Below are 13,385 nucleotides of genomic sequence, written 5' to 3'. Positions count from 1 at the left end.
AAGGTGCTCTCCATAAGCAATCACTCGAGGTGCCTGTTGGCAATGAAGGGGAAGCTTTTCCCATGAAACCATGGAAAGTTGAACACGTGGACTTACTTTGCCAAGTGTGCACCTTTCTGATCTGCCAGTTTGGTTACTACATGGTCTCTTGTCGGGAGCGCCCTGTGGAGTGTGAGGTTGTGTCTAACAGGGACTTCTAATCTGCATCTGGCAAACAGGGCTTTATGTGATCTTCTGGTTTGCTTCGTGCTAAGACTGAATTCTGCATCCCACATTCTGGCTAAGAGAAATGTCCAAGAGAGAAGGTTTTTATTAAAAATAATATGTTTTCCCAGAAACTTCTTAGTGAAAGCCAACTCTTTTGCATTCCTAGTAATTTACTTTTTCCTCCTTTGTTCTTGGACTTAGTAATTCTGCAAAAATTTCAGTGTCTTCAGGACTCATTGGAGCTATACAGCAATGATCTTTCCTTCATGGAAATCTCACATTCCTACAGTTGGCAGTCTCATACTTTACACTGAGAAAAAGGTAGAACATGCTAGTGTGGTGAGAAGAAGTTGAAGGAGTGAAATTTGAGTTACCAGCAAGGCTGGTGAAAGAAAGTCAGATGTATAGAAGAGAGATGAGTAGGAGAGTAGAAAAATCAAATGACAGGCTAAGTGTTTAGAAGCTAGGAAGAACTTTACCTAGTTATTTACCTACAGTACCTTGTCAGAGAAATGTTACATTCAGGCTTGAACTTAACTTGCACGTTGAAGACTGAGCATGGGTTCTCATCATGAATCTTCAGTCAGCTGGTGTGTCACTGATCCTTACCTTTCTGCAGGACAAAAAAATACCTTCTTCAGTAGATGTCCTTGATGTACTGAATAAAGAACGTTTTGCTTGTAGTAGTCTGATTCTTAACCATTTCACTTTGTGCTCTTTCCTCAGAGGATGTGCTGAGTAAAGACGCTGGGGAGTGTGCAATATGCCTGGAAGAGCTGCAGCAAGGAGATACTATAGCACGGCTGCCTTGCCTCTGCATATATCATAAAGGGCAAGTATTCCTTAGGATGGATATAAAATTTCAGAAGGTTGCATTTATGGAGTAACTCTTCTTAAGGGGTGCTTAAAGAAGTGCTTAAACTTAGTTGCTTTTTGCATTAAAAATAACAAAGAAACAGCAGTAGCAGCCTTAAAGATGGTTTTTAAATGACATCTTCCTGCATCTCTACCGAATGTATTGGAAGTTAATTTTCCCTGCTACAAACTTCTCATTCTTGGAAAATCACCTGAATGGGCAAGGAATGTGGATTATGGCTGAGGAGCCTAGGTTGTGTGGGCTTAAGTTCTATCAAATGCTAATAGAGTTGTGCAGGGAGAGGGGGGAATGTTTTTTTAACCTGTTTCATATTTCTTTTTCATAAGTGTCTGTACTTTACAGAAAGTAAAATGTCAGTGAATGATATAAGCTAGATGATAATGTTAGTAGTGAATTAACCTGTGTATAAAATCTGTAATTTGTAAAATGCTTCCTTAGAAAATTTTAACACTTAAGAAATTTAGGTTTTCAACAATGTTTAATACTCAAATATTACTGTGGTTTGGGGTTATTAATTTTTCCAGTGATGTGTGCATATGCATATACTTCTAGTCATTGAAATGAAGAAACCAATTTATATTCATATCCTACTGCTAAATATTACTGGTATTCATGTCAATTGTTCTCATATTTTGTCTTGTATCCAACAGCTGCATAGATGAATGGTTTGAAGTAAATAGATCTTGCCCTGAGCATCCATCAGATTAAGACAAGATTCATATTTTTCGGTAATGTTTATTTATGTCCCAACAATAAATATCTTGATTACCTGAAATAACTGTACTATTTCTTTTTAATTGTGAATTTACTACTGTGTCTCAGAACTACAATATTAATCAGTAAGGATTGATGTATATTGCAATATAGGCAGAAGGTTTCTGCATCCTTACATGGCATGGCCTTTCCAGTTTTAGTACTGGGAAGTGGTAAGTCAGTGTCAAGAAAACTTTAGCATTAACTTTCTAAGAGTATTTTCCCATAGAAATGAAACAAAATTAAAAGAATATTATTGTGTAATTTTGGATTGTTTTGTGAGTATACTGACATGTATTTCTGACAAGGCTTTTGGAATCATATGAAAAGGTTGAAGCTAGGTATTTTCAAAACTACCTTAATGTTAATGCATTCCAGAATGTTTAAAGCATATAAATAAATAAAAAATGTTGATATGTTTCTATCCATCTCATCTCACAGAAGTTCACACTTTTCCAGTTTATGTTTTGTGTTAATGATTGCAGGTCTGCAATCTGTGTTAAAAGTTTAAAGGATAGTTTTATTCTTTAGTTGACTAACTCAGAAACTTTATCTTACATTAAACAATTGCCCCTAAGCATTGCAAAGCACACCAACAATCATAATTCTTAGAGAAATAGAGATATCTGAAATTCTGTCTGGTAGCTGAGAGTTTGGTTTTGTTGTTCTGAGGGAAATTAAAAAAAAATCTGAAGTATTCATGACTAGCATTTATTTGTGCATTTGTTTCATGTTGCTTCATGTGTCTGTGCTGTAGGGGTAGCAAAGAAAACCTCAAGGAAGATATCCTGCTACTGAGATAATTGTTTTAATCTCAGGGCAGTGTTAGCCACAATTAATAAACAAACATATTTCCTATATTGCCCTCAGTCTCTGGTTCTGGCAGAAGGCTGTGTGCTGTTCATGAACACCTCTGTCTCTGTACATGCTCATGGCTGTCCAGCCTCATGTTAAATTCTATGTGCTTTTTCCACAGCAGGGATGGTGATGGCTGGGGGCTTAGGAAAAAAGGGGAAAGAAAACTCAGTGGTTGTGCTCATGCTGTTTGAATGGTTTCTGTACTGAAATAATGGTATTTTGTCCTCTGCTTTTCCAACAGCTGCTTCCACTGATCAGAAAACATAGGAGATGTGAGGTTCCCTTGCTGAACACAGCGTGCCTGGCTTGAGACTTAGTTCTTTGTGGCTGAAAAAGGCAAAGATGGACAGTGACATGGAGAAGCATTGCAGACACCATTACTTGACAGTAGTGCTCAGTATACCAAACACTCTGCAAAGGACACACAGGGATTTTGAAAATGCTGCACATCCTGTAACAATCGACTCCCCAGAGACATTACTGACACTGTTTTGTATCGAAGGCCAAAGTTCCAAATTTCAGCCTAACTTCTGGTTCTGTGAAGAAGCGAGTTATTGGACATGTTTCCTACTGCCTCCAGTGGAAGTGGAGACGTTCGATACGTGCTATCTGAGACCCTTGCAGGGGGATGGCCCCAGATTGGAGTGGGAACGTTTTCACCTTCTCATTGGCTGAAGATCAGTAAATGGCAAACTAAATAAAATCTAACAGTGTGACCTTAATTTACTGAATTCACACCCTGTTTTACGTTCTTCACTTTTTTCAAGAACAGAAAACATAACACGCTCTGTGTAGGAATACTGTATTTCAAAGTTTTGTAACTAAACCTTTGTCACAGTGCAGTCCAAAGAGTAAAACCAAGACAGGTAACTAATTTATATTGATCAAGCTATAGAGATTGATGAAATCTGCACATTGTATTGCTATTTAAGTAACTAAAACGTCTCTTTTACTGCTCATGAGTCAAAATGACAGAAAGAAATGCAGCAAAGCAAAACCTTACAGCTATGCAACTTTTTTTAAAATAGGAAAAAGTAAAGAATTAAAAGAATTACCAGTTTTAAGTGCTGCCAGTTAAGGTAATTTGTTTAACGGGTATTTTTTTAAAGATGTTTCAGGTAATTATTTTCTTGTACTACTCTCATCTCCAGGCTGCCTCCTGAGGTGTAAATGAATAACTGCATGTGTGGGCACAGGGAGAAGTTTTTATAGGCAAGGGTGAGATAACATCAAGGTGGGATTTGTGTTTATTTTTCGAACATGCGCAAGTTCATGTTTCCTTGTTTAAATGTTTTTTTTGGTCGTGGGATCTGTAGTACATTGCATCTAAACCCTCGGTGTCTTCATGTGAAGACCAGCATTTGACAGTGTGGGTTTTTGTTTAGTTTGGGTTTTTTTCTTTTTTTTTTTTTTTTTTTAAATTCATCTGCATTTGTTTAATTTAGTATTATTTTACTGTATTATATAGGTATACCAGAGCTCCACAAAACACAGGATGTCTCTGGGTGGGTACACCGAGTAAAACTGTGGATATGCATTAGTTCCCACAAAGTATCACAGTTAAAATAAATATTTTTTTTAAAAAAAAGACAATGAACTGGAACAGATATCAGGGTTTAGAAGCATACTTTTTATATTGAGAATTAATTGTAGCAGTTTCTGAATTTCACATCACAGGGAAGAGTTTATGAATATTTATTAGCAACAGTATTCTTAGTGAGTTTCAATAGTTAAAATAAGTTGCACAACACTTCAGACTTTTTTCTTGTACGTAAATAATTCTGGTTGGATTTTTTTTTGTTTGTTTGTTAGTTTGTTTTGTTTAAGTACACATTTCTCTCTGTTGCTGCTGTGATTTATATCAAAAAGGGCAAAGAATAGGAGGAACTGCTGCTATCTGGAGAAGAAGTGCAGTTCATGCTCCTAAACTCTCCCATCTTGCTTGAAGAGCAGTTCTTCCCTGGATAACATTTTCTCATGAATGTTGCTCTGTAAAATGCCTTTGTTACGCTGCAAATATAAAGGAGTCCAAACTAGATAATTGTTGTAATTGCCAGTGCAGTTTCTATACTTTTGGGCTTGCATCAACTGGTTTCAGCTGAACCTGTAAGCTATGGGGCCCTGTTGAGTTCTCTTTTTCAGTGGGAGCAGAATCATTTTGTCAAACGTTCGATTCTGTAGTCACATCAAATGTACAGTCATTCCCTGTACAGAGTCCTTTTTCAACGAGAATATTTGTGTTGCCTTGTATTATCTTGGGGGAGGGAGGGGATGAGGAATTACAGCACCTGTGATACTCAAATAGTGCTGTTGCCTGCAGGCCCATTTTCCCAATCGTTTAAACTCCTGATATCGTCTGAAAGTAAACTTTTCCATTTGCATTGATTTAATGCTTACTGTTGGCTTCATGCCTGCAGAAACTCACCTGTAGTCATGTAAAGGGGGTAGGTCAGTGTTTTGATGTCCTGTGCTCTGAGGTCATAGATAGTCTTTGGCTTGAGGGTTAAGTACGTGAATACAAGAAACATAAATCTTTGTACAGCTCAGATTTGGTAGTTCATACTTCTAGTTCACTTACAGTTTCCTCAAAACCCTTCATTTTCTGTATTCCAATGGAAGTAGCTGATTTAAAGACGCAGCAGTTAGGACTATTGTCCCATGTTTAGGAGCAGTGTTGGAAAAGCAGGACACTAGCCATTGCACTGGTGATGCTTTTGCAGGCAAGAGTCCATCGCCGCTTCCATCAGCACAGTAGAGGCAGTAAATCCTTGGATTAATTGAGGAACTGATACAAGGTCAGCTTTAGTTTGATGTTCTTGGTATCCATAAATCTCTTCTGAAAGACTGTGGGAGGTTTTCTTGTATCGAAACCTGTAACATAGACCAAGCCTGGAATGACCCTGGAAGCATGAGAGCGATGCTTGGGTTTGAAAACACTAGTGGAAACTCACCTAGGTAAGCTTTCTGTCACCATCAGCTGGTGATGACCATGCTGTAGGCACAGCTCTAGTCACAGACAACACCTTCATTTTGAAAATGTCCTCACAAGGGTGTCGACTCATTGTGCTTCAGAAGGGAAAAATAAACACCAAACAAGTCCTGTGTCTCAAACAAGGAACACCACACTTGTCCACAAGAAGCAATAACTTCAATTTCGGTGCGATATGCTTCTTCGCCTGTAAATATCTTGAGATTGCCAATTCTGTGCTGTTTCAGAGTATTTTCTGTCATCTGGCCTATATCTTCCCTAAGTATGTAAGGGTGTGAAATAATTCCCATACTCAGGTCTGCCATAAACATGCTGCTTGCCAGCAGGGGAAGAGTAGAGTTGACACTGTCTTGAAATGTGTGATTTTTCTGAATTTGTAATATACCCATGTCTCTTCAGTAGCAACTCGTGTTTTAAAGTTCATAGTGGAGGTGGCTGTGAGTTGGATTGTATATACCCATACCTCATACAATAACAAGGGAGTCAAGACTGCTGTCAGCACAGGGCATGCTTTGTCCTGGCTCTTACAAGTCAGTATATCTATAATAATGTTTCCCTTTGGAAGGAGGTAGCTCATTTTCTTTGTGTGTTCATTCAGCAATGAGTTGAGTGGGATGTAAAAGCAAAAATACAAAGTACACCACAATTTATTAGTATTTTATTTTTGGGAGGGATAAAGCCAAAACCAGATGGTCTTATTTGTAGTCAGGTTAGCTGTCATAATCAAGGGTAAGTGTACTGGGGTATTTTGGAATGGAAAACATGTAGGCAATGTACAAAAATGTGGGTGGATGCTTGTGACCTTGTTTTTTTTCCCTGCTTCCCCCCTTATGATGAAAAGAGGGTTTATTACTAATTCTCAAGATTTATACATTTATCCTACTTCTTAATTTTAGGAGCACTGGGGTTTTAATTAAGCCTTGCTGAAAGGATGGAGAGCTGGTAAAACAGACTCCCAGGAAACTGAAATCTCAGCAAATATGGGAAAGATAATTTTTATTCAGAAATGTGGATCTTTGGTGTTTCTGGAGGGATATGTCTAATATGTGAGATGTGCTTAAGAATACTTTTAGTGCACTCCCTTTTCTGTGTGAGGGCTTTAGAAACTTGCTCTATTTCTTCTGTGTTTCACCAAAAGCAAGGAATTTGGCACTTGAATGTTACTATTCTCTCTTTGTAAATGGTGACAAAACATGTTGGTTTTGTTACAGGCATTGATCTCTCTGAGTTTTTAGCCACTTTCCTGTATTGAAAAAGAGTATTTGTGTGCAAATTTGGTACTAATTCTGCTGTGCACTTGGGATTTTCCTGCTGAGAGACTACCACACGCCTGGGAGTGCAGGAGTGCTACTATGGCATTTTCCAGCTCACCTTTGCTAGTGGAGGATTATCTTTTTTTTTTTTTTTTTTTTTTTTTTTATGAGTGCTATATTAGATGATTCACTTTCCACCCTTCCAAGCTTAAAAGTCATTTTAGTATCAATTTCTTCTCCTCCTAGACTGAAGACAAGATATATGTTAGGCTATATTCCCATATGAATAGGCTTTCCACTGGCATCAGCAAAAGTGATGTAAGAGGTTGTAACTGTAAGAGAAAGTTTCTTATGGGTTTCCTACAATCCAGACAAATGTGGTTTTTTTCATGCAGCTCCTACTACTTAACCTTTTGCCATTCAAAACACACTGTGTGAGAAAGTTGCAACAGAACTATGTCCAGGATTTTTTTCCTGAATGAAAAATCTGATGTTCCTGTTTCTCCACATAAGTAACCTGCTTCTAAAATCAAGTTGGAGATGGTTTAGCCTCTTGGGCATTAAAAAAACCAACCCAGTCCATACTCTCAAATTACATTTGGTTATCTTACTCCACAATTATAGGCTGGCTTTCCAATCTGTTTGTGTTCTGTAAAGTCATGTTTCGAGTAGTACATCAGAGCTGATGATGGAATAAGCTGTAAAATGAACTCACTGTGGGGCATTATTAGTTGCTGAAGACTTGCTCAGGTAAACCACCATAGGACTATCCTGCACCTGAAAAAGGCTGGACATGGTTCTGTCTTGGATCTAATAAGTTGCCAGTGTACAAGAAGTAGAAGGCAGCCAGCCCACTCACTGATCTTTCTGGCAGCTTTTAATCTACGTGTGTTTGTTTGAGAGACTTTTGCCCTTGGGTGTGCTTTGGCAAAGATTTTGCAACGATAAATAGGATTTGCTTGATTTTGGCAGAGTTTCAAGTGTAAGTAACCAGACGTTGCAAGAACATAATCTGTTGCTGAATCCTGTTCCTCTTGTTTTCCCTCAAATCTGTCCCTTTTAATGCTGATACATTTCATAGTAAACACTTCTCAACACGACTGGTCACAAGCTCTCAAGGTGTGAAATTCTAAGAGGAAGAGACATCAAAGCTTGATTCTATGCTCTTGTATATATTGAGATGAAGCTGGAATATTCGTTACCATACAGTGAAGAATTCTCCCCTAGCTGATATTGCCAAAGCACTATAACTTTAAAGGAAGAAGGGTGGTGGCTCAGCTGTAGAGGGGATGCTTTAGTGAACTACATAAAAACTACTTGTAACAAATTTTAAGAGCTGCCGTGTAGCACTGAATGAGTGGTGATCCAGTGTTAACCTTTATCCCTTGATTACAAGTCTCATTCTGGCTCTTCCCACCCTTTGGCAGATTTTGGTTGGTAGGGAGCAGAAAGTGTACTCCCTTTTTTTATATGCCTCTTCCTACAGAGCTAACTTTGCCCACAGTGAGTTAGAGGGAAGTCCATGCTAGATTCTGAAATGCCACCTGTATGTGCAGTGGTAATGGACAAGATACCTTCCTTCATTACCCGGAGCAGAAATCGGAATGTAATTTGCAATGTCTAATGTAAATGTAAAATATATTTGTTTGTTTTGTTGTTTTGTTTTTTTTTTTTTAATTGAGCAGTATGATTACAAGTTGACTTAAGTTGTTCTAAGGTACTCTTTTCAGTGGTTTGCCAGTACATAATCATGAATGAAAATATTTTTTTATTGATTTTTAGGTTGTATGTTTAACATTCCATTCATGTAAAATATGTACAAATATATGTAATAAATCTTTTGAAGCACAGTTTTCCTCACACTTCCAGGTGATTTTTTTTTTTTTAAGTATTGGTGAAAGAAGCATTGCTGTGGGACAGGACTTCTTTATGTCTATGCTGCAGTCTGAGCTGGCGCAGAGGAGGGAAAAGCAGTGCATGGTTTAGAGTCACAGCCAGAAAAGCAGCTTGGCATCTCACCTTCTGCAGTCCTGCAGGTGAGAGTGCAACCCTCTGGCCCCTCTGAGTCCCTCTCAGTCTTCACCTGTCCCACAAGCAGTGATGTGACAGGCTTGTATCCCTCTGGCCAGGGAAGGTCTCAGCAGAGGAGCTGATGTAGCTGCTCTTTTGTGGGGGTGGCAGGAGGCTGGAGGTGAGATGTCTCTGGTTAATGCATCCTCTGCAGATGTTCATCAGACATGACGGCCTTCAAGGTTAGCATAAGTTAGAGCTGCCAGGTCAGGAGGTAGGGAAACTCATGGGTGGTTTCCAAAGGAAAAAAAAGGAATATGGAGCAAAGATGGTAGCAAACAGTCCTTTCTCTTCACCTGGAGTCTGGGAACCTCCATTAGTGGATCAAGGTAACTTAATAGCTGCTCTTTCCTTCAGTTTCCTTAAACCCAAATACCACTTTAGCTTCCTTCCAAAACATTTCATGGTTGCTTCTTTAAAACTGATTCCCTGACAGCATACCTGTGGCTGGGCAGTGCATGGATTTCTTTGTCCCCGATGGTTACCAGCACTTTGGTCTGTCCCTAAACAGCTGGAAGGAGGCTATAACAGGCTCCTGCAGAGACATGTTGCTGGAGGAGGGAATTTCTGCCCAGAGCCACTGAGGGTGTTCAATTGTTCTCCAGCGGAGCATCCTGACATGGGCAGAGCACTGTGATGCGGAATGCCTGGAAACTTTCTCCTGAGGCAGTGGCTGCAGCTCTGCAAGTCAGGTCACCTGCAGCAGGTAGCTATGTGTGTGAGAGACCTGGCTGGCCGTGTTACCTCTCCAAACCTTCCTGCCTGGCCTGGCAGCAGCTGGGGAGCTGTAGCCCTTGTGCTGAATGTAAAGTGAGACGAGGACAGGGGCATGGATGAGCCATGTGGTTTCGGATAGTGTACAGGCTAAGTCTGCTGCGGGGAAAGTGTGATTTTACACCCTTCCCCCTACACTAGTTGGGAGTGGAGCTGTGGGTACTGTGAGTAAAACCAAGTGGATTTCACCAAGGTTATGTGGAGGATGTGGGGGGAAATGAAAGGAGTTCACTCTCCAGGCAGGAGATATTTCTTGGGTGCTGCTTCCAGCCGGGGCACTTGTGCAGGCTGGTAATACCTGCTGATGGAATGTAATGCACGGATTTATGGCACAGCTTCCCCCACAGCTGTGTGTCTATCCTTGCTTGCTCCACTTTTGAGATATAAGCCTTTTGGTGTGGCTAGGGTTAGCTGATCCCATTGCTAAAGCACAGTGACAATTGGACCATCACAATTCTCTCTGTGGCAGATGATAGTTCTAATGCATAAATTATTCAAGTCTGCACCCAGAAACAGTTGGATGTAATAACTGAGGAACATGTTCCTATCATTTGTTGGAGTAACTTTCCACCACCCCTCCCCACTTCCCCAGCTGCTCCTCCCAGTCGCCTTCTGGAAAGCCTGAATTCCTTAACTGCTGGTCATTTCTGTTTTCCTCCTCAGTCTTGAGCTGTGTTATGGAAGCAATCAATAACTAGTTAGAGCAGAGTTTGGCTTTGCATCAGAAAAATCTGTTGGAAATCATTCCAGTTCAGTAGGTACAGGATTTCATGTGTGAAATTTAAATTAGTGGCATCTGTTGGTATCACATCCTAACCTTCCTCCCTATGGTTGGGACATGGGATGTGCCACCTCTGCCCCAAGCTGCTTGTCCTGTAGGGTGAACTGGGATGCTCTGTTGTCCCTAGCGTGTTCCTGGGAACTGTCAGCAATAGATGGTGACGTTGTACACGTGTGTGTGTGTGTCTGGCTCCGCTACGACACGCTGTTGTTTGGTACAGCTAGAGGTCCATGTTCACTTCTGGATACTGTGTTGTTTTTAGCAGAAAGAGGGGATCAACACACACCCTTCAGCAAGGAGAACAGAAAGGTGGGAAGAGTCCCCTGCAGTAACAGGAGCTAAACAGGGAAATTTCTCCTCTGGCTTTTGAGTGCCCTGTTCTGTAAGGTCTCCTTTTCAGGCTACGACACCTGAGCAATGTCTGTGCCTGCGGGGGGGTGCAGTGCAGGCTGGAGCCTGCTGGTGTCTGCAAACATCCCCCAGCATGTTTGTTCACTAGAGGAGGCTCCCAGCTCCATCTCGCCCTGCAGGGAGAGGGCTGCTGGTGTCCAAAAAGCAAAACAAGAAGAGCACACTGCCTGTGAGGTGCTGTGCAGCTCATTCCTGCTCTCTCCTTGCCAGCCAGCCACTGGGAAACGAGGAGCCTCAGCAAAAGCCAAGTGAGATGGAGTTTTCCAGCCCTCATGTAATAAAGCATCTGTTTTCTGAGGGGAATGAGATCAGGGATGCATGGTGGCAGGGAGGAGGGTTTGACATAAATAAATAATTGCATAAAGCCCATCCTCAGTTGACGCAAGATGAGTCACTCCTCGTGAAGGCAAGAGCGTAGAGGAGGCAGATCTGAGGCTCAGGGACACGGCCTCAGCTGAGCCCGCTGGAAATGGCAGGTGCTTTGTGCCTCCGCATTTGGCCCTTTGTCTTCGGAGCTATGTTTTGTGTCGAGCTTCTGCCCTACTTTCCTTTCTTCCTGTTTACAGATTGCTTTGTTTGAACATGCGTTTACATTTTAACAAAACCTCCCCCCTCCCTTCCCTCCTAGTTGTTTCTTTAAGCCGGCTTCAAACAGAAGGAAGAGGAAGCTGCCAGGCCTCTCCCCGGGCCCCGTCGGGCTCTGTCCCCGAGGGGAATGAGCCCAGCGGGGCTGTTCCCACCCCGCCTGGCAGCGGCCTCTTCTCTCCCGCTGCCTTCCCCTGCGGACCCGGGTGACTTCTCAAGGGAGCAACTTTCCTCCTCACAAATCACCCGGGCCGGGATTAACATCTGCTAACCTCAGGATTAAAGTGTCTGGCAGGTAATGAGAGCATGAAAGCTTGACAGCTTCATTTGCTCCAGTCTGTGAGGTCTAAGTCTCTTGGCTTGCGAGGCTTTAGCAGCTAATTGAGTTGCTGTCTTCAGTGTATAAGGGGAATCCCCAGACGGGAGAGGCTGGGCATAATTCAGTTGTTTGCAAGGGGTTTGCTGCAGCTGGAGCTCTGGCTCCCTGAGGAGCAAGGGGGACACTTGTGCACCAGGGCTGGTTTGCTGTCGGGCACAGCCGCTCGCTGCAGTGATGGAAGTGGCCCTTCAGCCGTGTCACCAGCAGGCACCTCCTGAGCCAGCTGCCTGCGCGGGGGCCGGGACGGGCAAGCACGGCACCTTTCTGAGACCTGCACTGCACAATCGGCAGCCTCCTGGGGCTGTTGGGAGCCCCCCTGCCAGCAGCCCTGGTGCCAGCAGCAGCTGCAGGCCCTGTGTGTGGCAGGAATTTAGGTACTGCCACCCTAAAGGGTTGCTTGAGCTCTGCAGGTGCTGACCTCGAGTAGGTGAGGTGGCATCAGCACTGCCTGAAACCTGCTGTTTTCCAGTGCATCACCCAGATACTCCCTGTCTGCCTATGGCACAGGACATTTCCTGCTTTCCCAGTATAAAGCAATGACTGTAGTTTTTGCCCCTGGCTGAGTAAGGCCAGTTTTTATTCCTTAACCTACCTGCTGTGACCTCTCACACTTTGATGCTCCTGAAGCTGAAGCTGCTGTTTTCTCTGAAACATCATCCCTGTTTTCACATCCCCCTGTGTACCTGAGGACAGCTATTTCAAACGTCTGCAATTCGTGCCATCAGCCCTCATTTACTTGTGGGAGTGGAGAATGAATACTGGCTGACCTCAGCCTTGTTGAGATTTACAGGGGATTCGATCAGCAATTTCCCAGGATGGAAGAGGGACTCCCACAGCACCTGTGGCATTCCCTGCATCCTCTCACCTTCCCACTCTGGCAAGTGAGGAAGGTCTTGCCCCTGTAGCTCCGCTGTGTTTTCAGAAGGCTGACCTACCCCAGAGAGCAACTGAGAGCCTCCAGCAAGCAAGGAGAAACCTCCTCCTGTGAGTAAATTTGGAGTCCCTGAGTGCAGCTGGCAGGTCCCAGCCTGGCTTCCATTTTCACCTAGCACAATCCTGCTGTTTTGTTTCTACCTACTAAAGCAGCATTTGAGGCCTTTGTGTACAGCTGCAGCTTTTTCATGCCGAGATTACTCGTTCCATCAGTTGAAAACCAAGTGGTTTCTGCAGTGACCTCTCCTTCCTCATGGCAAACCCATCCCTCGCTGCTGTTCACCTGGCTCTGATGCAGCCTGACTGCAGCCATTTGTATAGCTCTGCAGTGGGCTCCTGTTTTTGTCTGCTGACACAAGGTGAGGGAGCAGAATGAAGCTACAGAAAAGCAGGCATGGGTGTCTGTGGTAGCAAACAGTAGGTGTGTATAAAGCATCATAGACTGGATCCTGACTTGGCCCAACATAGCCGTGAGAAAGCTAGCATCTCTTCATGAAAGCAGAAGCCTGTAACAG

General features: G+C 42.6%; 1 protein-coding gene across 1 annotated transcript in view; it reads left to right on the top strand.

Annotated features, from left to right (window-relative positions):
- ZNRF2 (zinc and ring finger 2) overlaps positions 1 to 3,417 on the top strand; it is a 54,909-nt gene extending 51,492 nt beyond the window's left edge. Inside the window, exons 3-5 of the mRNA XM_053985466.1 lie at positions 934 to 1,039; positions 1,735 to 1,812; positions 2,937 to 3,417. Coding sequence (XP_053841441.1) covers positions 934 to 1,039; positions 1,735 to 1,792 — 164 coding nt within the window. The 3' untranslated portion in view covers positions 1,793 to 1,812; positions 2,937 to 3,417. The remainder of the gene's footprint in view (positions 1 to 933; positions 1,040 to 1,734; positions 1,813 to 2,936) is intronic.
- Positions 3,418 to 13,385: the final 9,968 nt, after the last annotated feature.

This window comes from Vidua macroura, chromosome 1 (assembly GCF_024509145.1).
Source record: "Vidua macroura isolate BioBank_ID:100142 chromosome 1, ASM2450914v1, whole genome shotgun sequence".
Lineage (NCBI taxonomy): Eukaryota > Metazoa > Chordata > Aves > Passeriformes > Viduidae > Vidua > Vidua macroura.
Note: the sequence above shows the minus strand (reverse complement) of the source record. Positions and strands in the feature narration are given on the sequence as shown.